At 31.7% G+C, this 10,663-nt stretch overlaps 1 protein-coding gene across 3 annotated transcripts in view; it reads right to left on the reverse strand.

The window, feature by feature from the left end:
* Positions 1-10,663, reverse strand: part of Lrrc40 (leucine rich repeat containing 40) — a 60,889-nt gene that overhangs the window by 28,416 nt on the left and 21,810 nt on the right. For all 3 annotated transcript variants that reach the window (XM_048814052.1, XM_015490499.2, XM_015490500.2), the window contains exons 5-9: positions 9,624-9,747; positions 7,352-7,494; positions 5,534-5,706; positions 1,783-1,870; positions 1,618-1,663 (exon numbers count right to left, since the gene is read on the reverse strand). In XM_048814052.1, the coding sequence (XP_048670009.1) occupies positions 1,618-1,663; positions 1,783-1,870; positions 5,534-5,706; positions 7,352-7,494; positions 9,624-9,747 (574 nt within the window). The remainder of the gene's footprint in view (positions 1-1,617; positions 1,664-1,782; positions 1,871-5,533; positions 5,707-7,351; positions 7,495-9,623; positions 9,748-10,663) is intronic.

Genomic DNA, 10,663 nt, shown 5'->3' on the forward strand with positions numbered 1-10,663 from the left:
AAAAAAAAAAAAAAAAAAAAAAGGAAAGAGAATTTATTTCCAACTTCAAAATTTTTGTTGCCATTTTCTTTTTTCCCAGTTCTTCCTACCTTTCAGATACATACATTAACAAAATTTTCCATCACCAATTTCTTTTGTGATGTTTCTGGAGAAAATAAAATTGCATGCATGGATTTCCTTACTTACCTTTGGATAAAGGTTACTGAACAGAAAGGTTGGTACACAAATGTAATCTACATTAGATTCACCCAGACTTTTTGTATCCATAAAAATTTGGTTATTTTGACATGACCTCTAACTGATCATATGTCAGAATAATCCATATTTTCTGGAGGAAAAAGCCTATCTAGAGAAGAAAGGAAATGGTTTCATTGATAGGCAATAAGATTTTTAGAAAATTATTTTAATACTTTATCTGACAATGAAGGTAGAAAATAGAAATCATTGTCAGGTGTGGTGGCACAAACCTGTAATCCAAGTAGCTCAGAGGCTGAGTCAGGAGGATTAGAAGTTTAAAAGCCAGCCGCAACAATTTACCAAGGCCCTAAGCAATTTAGTAAGACCCTGTCTCAAAATAAATCAATTAATAAAGGGCTGGGGATGTGGCTCAGTGGCTAAGCACTCCTGGGTTCAATCCCTGGTACAAAAAAAAAAAAAAAAAATTTGCTGAAGAATGAACTTACTCATTTAACATAGGTTAACTGAGAACACAGAACCATGCAAGACTGCATAAAAAACAGAGCTGTAAACTAAATTAATAGCTATTTCACTTGGCCATTAAGTTTTAGAGCAACTGTTGTTACACAGCAATACACTAGTACAACTAATTATGTTCTTTTTTGGGGAGTGGGTGGGTACCAGGGATTGAATTTAGGGGCACTCGATCATTGAGTCATATCCGCAGCCCTATTTTGTATTTTGTTAAGAGACAGGGTCTGACTGAGTTGCTTAGCACCTCGCTAAATTGCTGAGGCTGGCTTAGAACTCTTGATCCTCCTGCCTCAGCCTCCCAAGCCACTGGGATTACAGACATGTGCCACTATGCCCAACCCCTAATTTTGTTCTTTTTGCTATGATGACAGATATGAAATAAAAACTGGGATATATCACATTTTTAGTGAAATACTAAAAATTTAATAGATTACTAAAAATAAATTTACAGTACTATTTTAATTTTTGATGCATGTTCATATGACATCATACCTAATAATATTTTTTCTTCATTTTGGTCAGAATTTAACAAAACTGCATGGATAGTAGGTACTCAACTACCTATTAAAGTATTTACAAGTTAGTGGAACCTATGTGTTATATCCTAAAAGTAAAGTCATACTCATTTTTCAAAGTTAAAGCACTAGGTACTTACTGAAGATTTGTTATGATATATTATAATTGATAGATTTTAAGTTAAAGAGATTAAAGATTGAACATTACTGTTACGAGTTTCAGTTTTTATAATCTTAGCATTATTATGGCTATGTGGATACAGAACAGAGCCACAACTTCCAGGAACTATTCCTTCTAAATACTCATATTGAGTACATTGAAATTTATGTACCAATACTTTACCACCTTTCATATAATTCTTTAAAGTATAGAAGAAAATAGAAAAAGTACCTTTGATCTTACTCCGTAGATATTTTAGAACTTCTTGAGTTCCTTTCTGAAAGGGCAGAGAAAAAAAAACATGCATTCACCAAGAATACCTTGCAGTTTTACAGATCAACATATATACATTTACAATTCAATTGAAAGATAAAGAGCTGAATTTTAAATAGTTACATTTATAATTTCTCTCCGAATGGTTCTCAAAGGATTTCCTTCTAGTGCCAGGAATTTCAAATGTAGGTTTCCCAATGAACAGGGCAGACTACAAAAGATTAAACTGATTTCAGAGAAAATGTTAAATATAAATCTAGACCAACCAAATAGTTAACTATAAATTAACAGCATATGATAAACAATATAATATAATAGTCTCAAAAAAGGCCTACATAGGCCTAAAATTTTTTCCCTCAGATAAATGCTAAACATATAAAAGAAAAACCAGACATATCTTCAAAGTTGTCATGATAAAATTGCTAAAAAAGAATGTTAGATATAAAATATTTGCTAAATTATATCTAGTGCTAAAAAGAAAATGTTAAAAAAATATAAATTTTAATGACTCAGCAATTCAACCAGTCTCATTAATAATGTTTTAATTTTGTACTTCAAGGAAGCAAATAAAATTATTTCTAAATGAAAAAAAATGACAAATAAAAACAACAAAATACATACCCAATTAGGTTTTCATTCAATAAGAACAGTCATTTTTATCTTTGGCACATAAAAAAGATAACCCATTTATACACATATACACTCTCAATAAAATTTATTGTTTCTACAAAATACTACAAATTGGCAGGCATAGTGTCAAACTTCTTGCTCTGAAGTTCTCAACTGAACAAAGGAAAAAAACACATATAAAAGTGCACAAAATATAACAAATAATACATATGTTATATTGCTGGTGAGAATACACGTAATACAACTACTTTAAAAATGGTGTCTTTTAAAATTGAAGATATATCCACCATACAAGTAAGCAATTCTACTCCCTACATTTACCAAGCCCCCCAAATAAAAATAATAATGTCCATACAAAATCTTACACACGAATGTTCACAATAGCAAAAAAATTGAAGAACACCCAAATGTTCATCAACTAACTAGTAGAGATGACTAAATTGTGATATATCTACATAAGAGAATATTTAGCAAAAATGAATGAACTTTATGAACACAACTACATGAGTGAATTACAAAAACTTTATGCTACATGAAAGAAGCCAAACACAAAAACTGTATACTGCATAAAGCCATTTATATGATTTTCTACAAAAGGCAAAGAGAGTACATAGTAGTTACTAGTTAGCAATATGGAAACAGAATTGATGGCAAAAGGCGGAAAATTCTTGGGAAGACAGAAGTTTTCTAACATGACTGTGACAATGTTTACACAACTGTACACATTTGCCAAAAGTCATCAAAGTATATGCTTTTATTATATGTAAGTCACACATCAAAAAATAACATTATATAAAAATATATATAATAAGAAAAACCCTAAATAAGTAAAGCTGCTATGAAAATAGAAACAAGGATAAAGGAATAGAAGTGAGTAGCAACACCTGGATTTGGGCTTAAAATGAATGGGATTCCCTTAGGCATTAAGGCAGGAAAAGGGCATTTTAGGATAAAGAAACAAAAGGAAGGGGTGGCGTATTTATAGTTTGATGTAGTCAGAAAGCAGGATACCTAGAACAGCGAAAGAAAGAAGCAACCAAAAGTCGTTTCAGCTTCAGACACCCTTGACTGTTTTACCAGAAATTTTGGACTTTATCTTTCAATTACTGGTTTCAAGACAAGATGTACCAAAATCTTCCCAGGAATTATTTTTTAAACAAAATAAAACAAAACAAACTATAAGGTGTCATTGTAAGAGATTCTAATTCATTGGTACCTCAAAATCTGTATTATTTTTCGCCTTATTTAATGCATTTTAAATGATTCTAATACTCAGCCGTATTTGAGAAAACAGTGCTATGGCAATGGAAAACTATCAAAGCTTCTCAAGTAGATGAATGATTAGATATTTTTATTTTATAGAAACTATTCTAGTAACAGTATTAGGAACCAGTATTTTAGTTAGAAGAAAATTTGAAGGGGTGGAAAATGACAAGAATTATTAGTATCTCAGAACTATATGCTTTGAGGGAAGGAAAAAACTCCTAAAAATATACTAAAATATGATTATGTTATAGGCCCTTTATCTCCAGAGCTCTGGAGAAAGAGGAAAATATATGTGAATATATTTTCTGATATCAGAAAAATTGAAATACATTTTCTGACATTAAAAATATTTGTACCAACCATTTAGTTTTTGTTAAACATCTGCTTCCTACTGCTCTTATGCAGTAGACTAAATAAAACCACCAAGGAGAAAATTTTACATGCTAATATTTGTAAGAAGCAATAGATTATTTTATTCATTACTGGAAAGATAAACACTTTTATAGATATTCAGGTCACTGCTTAATTCTATCATATATGTATGAAAAGGTGATCATTATCCAAGTATTGAAATCAATGGTCTAAATATGCCGTAAGTACATTGTGGAAACAAATGTTACTTTGAAAAATATTTATTAAAATATACACATAAAAGAAAATCTGCATTGCCTAATTTTTTCTTCTTTTGTGAATAGTACTCCATATTTCTGGCATTCAAACTTAAAACCTCAGACATCCAGTTGATATATGATCTGAGTCTGTATATATAAAATAATTCCATTTCTAAATATGATGTTTTATGACATTTTATGATTCTTTGCTCACTGCTCTGCTTCTCTCCATGTCCAACATAATCAGTCAGCTGCTAAATACAATTTATTCCAATTCACCACACATATGCCTTTTTCTTTTCATTCCCATTGCTTTCAAAATTTAGTTCCTCATTACATAAATCTATACAACTGTCAATACAAGCCATTGACTAAAATGTGTTCCTTAGTGATAACTACTAAACTAACAGCTTTTAGATTTCCTACCTATAAAACCACTCCTATTCAACGTATTATTGTTATTGTTTTAATATTACACTCAAATTAGCCTTGTACATAGTCTTTCTATAGCACTTAAAATGAAAACTGTTTCTTCAAGGGTCTCTTCCATGTGGCTCAACTTAGTTTTCAAGCTCAAAATTTTTACAAGCTCCCTCTGTGCACCTTATTTAGAATTCCCAAAGTTTTGTTTGTGCTGTTTCCTCCTGCCAAATGTATCATCCTCACTACCTTACACATGAACCTGAAACTTCTATTGTATAAAGATCCAGTATAACTAAGATGAGGTGTAATTCTGAAAGTGAGTATGTTCTTACATTTTGTGTTCTAGGCAATTAACTTACTTTACCCTAATCCCAGTCTTGAAGAACATCTGAAAAAGTTACTGCTATGAAGTGTGCCCTGATTCCTCTTAGTGAACTGTAAATCCTTTAAGCCCCCAAAGTGCTTTATATTCCTCTAATGGCTTTACATTCATTTAACAGATCCAAGAAACATTTATAAAGCACCTTCTATATGCCAAAGGCACTGATCTAAGAGTTGGACATAGTACAGTGAAAAAACACATAAAACTCCAGCCTGCTGGGAGCTGTGTTGGCCAAATAATATTGCTATATTGTGTGCTTGTATGAATACATAACAAGTCCCGCCATTATGTACAACAAAAAAATGTGGACCAAAAATCCAGTTTCCTTAGATTTTAGTTCTAGTGAATTACAGTAACTTGTTTCTACTTCTATAAACATATCAAGCCAGCCGCCAAGGACGAAATCTAGTTAATCTTTCTTTGTAGATAATATCTGCTCAATAAATATTTAGTGAATTCAAGATTTACAAAAGGATCTCATGTATTGTTTTACAAATATTTTAATTAATAAATTATGACTAAATACAAATATAACTTCTATTAATTTGATCTATTAACTTACCTACTAATGTCATTGTTGCTTAAGTCAAGCCTTTCCAAAGACTGTAGTACTGTAATTTCATCTGGAACAGATTTTAACTTGTTATCCCTCAGGTCTAGCACGAGAATGGAATTCAGATGCTTAAGATGTTCTGCTCCTAACATTTCAATTTGGTTTTCACCTACATGCAATTCCTAAAAAAACAAAGATCAGCCATACGCATTTCTTATTCAATTTTATATTAGATAACGAAAATAAAATTGTGGGTACTCTTAACTTCAAATCATGGAAATATACATTAGAAAAAATACAACTTTCTTATTACTAAGGTACACTTTTAATTACATTTAAGCTATTTTACATATAAAGAAAAAAGGCAAAGAAGAATATCTTCAAAAATGTTCTGGCAATAGAAAAATAATTAAAGATGAATCTTGCAGAAACATCAAGTTTACAAAACCAAAGTAGAGAAATGATTTACTAGCTACATTTATAATATTAATAAAAGCATAAGTCTAAAAAGTACAATGATGAAAAATTAGTTTCAAAACAAATCAGTACCAATCAAAAAATTTATATTTTAGTGAGTTCATGTAATGTTACCATTAATGATAATTATACACATTGGTATCCCATTAACAGAATTTATAATTATCAGTTGGAAAATTAGCTAATTTAATTAAATGAAAACTTTTCCATTACCATTTTTTTAGATCACTGTTATCTTTCTATTTAGAAACTCTTTTAACACTAAAAGTAGATATAAAGAAAAGTAAAGCATGACAAATTTTAAACATAATTATAATGCTATATTCTTTCTTTTTTTTTTTTGTTGGTACTGGAGATTGAACTCAGGAGCACTCAACCACTGAGCCGCACCCCCAGTCTTAGTTTGCATTCTATTTAGAGACAGGGTCCTCACTGAGTTGCTCAGAGTCTCACTTCTGCTGAGCCTGGCTTTGAACTTGCAATCTTCCTGCTGAGCTGCCAGATTACAGGCATATGCCACTGTGCCTGGCTATAATGCTATATTCTTTTTTTTTAATTGTAGATGGACACAATATATTTTTATATTTATTTTTATGTGTTGCTGAGGATCGAACCCTTGCTTCATGCATGCAAGGCAAGTGCTCTACCACTGAGCCACAACCCCAGCCCAATGCATTATTCTTTTTTTTTTTTTTTGTGGTGCTGGGAATTGAAATCAGGGCCTTGTGCATGCGAGGCTAGCACTCTACCAACTGAGCTATATGTATCCCCAGCCCTCTAATGCTATACTTTTTTTTTTTAATATTTAATTTTTAGTTGTGGTTGGACACAATACCTTTATTTATTTATTTATTTTTATGTGGTGCTGAGGATTAACCAGGGCCTTGCACATACTAGGCAAGCACTCTACCACTGAGCCACAACCCCAGCCCTCAGTGTTATATTCTTAAAGCCAAAATAAAGTAATTTTAAACAGATCGCATAAATGTGAGAGAAGCCAACTTATAGCATTAAGTAAATATTTCTTACTAGTATTTCAGGTCTCCCATAGGATAGTCCCAACATACCATGTTACCCTCATTATATAGTATTTCTCCAGTTATGAACTACTAATCAGGTGAAAGGACCAAATACCTATTTTTAAAAATTATTTCTTTTTAAAAATCTGTTACTAACAATATCATTAAAGTCAGTAGTCACATTAAAATTCTAAAATACACACACACACACACACACACACACACTACTTATAACACACATGACCAAAAGATTAGGTCCTTTAAAAAAAATTCATTTTCATAAGCAACTTTTAGAAAATATACCATTACTTAGTAATATACTAAATAGTACCTTCAATAGTCTACATGAAGGAAATTCTGGTAGAAAACGCAATTTATTCCTCCGCAAATAAAGCAATTCTAGCGATTCCATGCCAGCCAATTCAGGAGGTATAGTTTCCAAGAGATTTGAATTACAATCCAAATGCTTTAATCCTGCAATATATATTCAGTGAAAATAAAATGTACTTTAAAAAGAAAAAGAAATTGGTGTATGATTATATAGAATTTCAAAGAATGAGTAATAAATCTCTGCAAGTACTTATGAACATATGCTAATGTATACTGGGGCAATAATCAAGAATACTCAAATATTCTTGAACTAAATAAATGTAAACTAAGTTTCTCTTTACATTTAATTAAAATTAAGACCTAATGATGTTAAAATTAGTATCTTTGTAATGCAGTTAAAAAACAAAGTTCTCTAGTACTCTATTGATTTAAAATATATAAATCATATACAATTATTATTGCATATATTATGTACCCTTAAAAAGAAAAGGCTATAATTAAAGACATTTAACATATATGCACATTGACTGAATGAATGGACATCAAGTAACTCTGGCTAATAGTGTCTTAGAGTTACTGGGATTTTAGGTAAGTAAATTTTCTGCTAAAAAGACTTGGATTTTTATGTACTCCCTTCCATTCTTCCATTCATCCATACTGCTTGCTACTCCTTCCCACTCCCATCTTCTTTTCTATTTTTTTTTTTTTAATTATATGCTTCTCCTAACACCTCTGCTAACATTCTTGACAAGAGTATTTACTACAGTTCAAAAGAATATCTTTTTTAAAAAAATGTTTTTCTTTAGTTGTACATGGACACAATTACTTTATTTTACTTATTTATTTTTATCTGCTGAAGATGGAACCCAGTGCCATACACATGCTAGGGGAGCACTCTACCACTGAGTCACAACCACAGTCCATCAAAAGAATATCTTTACTTGCAGGATCTCTCTTTCAGCTCCTGGATCCTCCTTTCTTAAAGGCAATCAGAAAAACAAAATTGAAAAAGAAGTAAAGGTTTTCTTAAGATTCAATAGGCATGGGCTGGAGTTGTAGCTCAGTGGTAGAGCGTTTGCTAGCATGCATGAGGCACTGGATTCAATCCTCAGTACCACATAAAAAATAAATAAATAAAAGATATTGTGTTCATCTATAACTAAAAAAAATTAAAAAAAAAAAAAAAAAGATTCAATAGGCTTACTCCATATTAGATTCTTCCACTTACCAGGGCCAACATCTATTCTCCTACCTCTCTAACAGACTGATTATGCAGTATGCATTCACAACTTATTTTCCTGCAGTTTGACCCTGTTGATTTTTAAATAATTCAAGGCTATATCGATATGTTGCCTTAGATTGCATATTTTCAAGTATATGAAGATGCTAACTGGTTTCAAAGCAAATGAAACAGTACTACTTTCAACTAATAAAATTTATATATTATTTTACTAGAATAGTGAGAAAAGAATGTTGCTGTCTGATCCACTCAAATACAATAAATTTTTAAAGTAAAAAATTTGTTTTAAAGAATAATTTTTAGAAATGTTTGCATCTAGGAGCACTAATTGAAAGAATACAAGCAGTAGGGATAAAGCAAGAGGATTTCAGACCTGCTTCTAAAATTTACAACATAATTTCTTCATCAAGGTTTATCAATCTTTAAACTGTAAAAAAAAAAAATTACCTGATTTAACTTACAGAACTGTAAACTAAATGATGTGATGTCAAATAATTTGAACAAAAGCATTGTAAAATTTCATGACACCATACATATGAAGAAATTATTCTTAGAATCCATTTATTTATAGTTAAATAACAATTAAATGTCCTAAAACTATACAGGGTATATATTTATATAACTATATAGCTATATTAACTAACTATATATTTATATCTAGTTATAACTACATATTATTTATGTTGTTATATATATATATAGTTATAACTATAAACTGCATAAAGACTATAACTATAGTTAAAACTATATGAAGAGATAGCATAGCTGAACAAATGAAGAGATAGCATAGCTGAAAACCTTAATCAATTTCTCAATTACTTTTTAATATGCCTAAATATCTTTTGATGTTAATTCTTTAGAAATTTGTCAGATAATAATGGTCTGGAGAAAATGTGACTAAGTATTGCTTGCATTTACTATCATAAAATTATTATTTACTTCTCTATAATTATGTTACAAATTATTTTTCCAAAGGCAAGTTACATCAACTTCAAACCTATGTAGTGTTTTAAATATTTTAAAAATGATTTACTTTTCATTTTGCTTATTTCCGCTGGCAAACTCTTCAGTTGGTTACTGGAAAGATTGAGTCGTATCAGACTAGACAGAGAAGAAAAACTAACAGGAACAGTTGAAAGACGATTGCTTGAAAGATCCTTTAAAAAGAAAGAATGAATGAATAAGTGAGGTAACAGGAAAGTACATAAATAGCCCTAAATGGAGTTTCAGAAACTGGGGGAAATGCAAGAAAAAAGACTACTTTAGAGGTGACTGATTTTGTAACCTTAACACAATTTCCCAGATTATCATTCACTTCAATGTTTTCAAATATCTATAGACCCACAATGTATTCATCAAGATAGCAGATAGAAATTAGAATGAATTCTTTTTTCTTTCTTCTTTCCACATATTTTTATTGGTGCATTATAGTTGTACATAATTATGGAATTTGTTGTTATATATTTACACGTGCACAAAATAAAACAATGTAATTTGGTGAATATCAATCCCTAGCAGTTTTCCCTAGAATAAATTCTTACTTTAAAAATATTTAACATAGGAGATAGGAAGATGGCGGCGAGGGGAGTGCATTGCCCCCGTGTGCTGCGTCACTGTGTGGGAGTATGACGAGTCAGGACAGCTAAAGGCTATCTTGTTAGGAATTTCCAGCAATAGTGGGGTGCTCCGGAACCTGGAGGAAGGATTTCCATCGCACGAGGATCGGCTACGGGGACTCAAACGCGAGAGATTTGTCGCACGGAGGGTAACACTGGTTATTCAGCAAATCGCCCCGCGGCCAGAGTCTGCAGCGCACACTGGGAAACGAGGAGGAGATAGTGGCGCAGGGATACAGCGCTGCAGTTTCTGCCAGCCGTGCAAGCACCGTACTCAGTGCTGAACTCTGGGTTCGAGATGGGGGAAGGAAGCAGTCCATTTCGGTTCTCCACACCGGTCAGACCACAGAGGAGGCCAGCGGCCACCATCTTGGAGAGCTGACGTCACCATCCCTGTTTTCGACTGACCGCAGCTCATTCAGCCATAAAACAGGTAATTTCAGGCTGCCATTCGCCT

Source organism: Marmota marmota, unplaced genomic scaffold (genome assembly GCF_001458135.2).
Source record: "Marmota marmota marmota unplaced genomic scaffold, marMar, whole genome shotgun sequence".
NCBI lineage: Eukaryota > Metazoa > Chordata > Mammalia > Rodentia > Sciuridae > Marmota > Marmota marmota.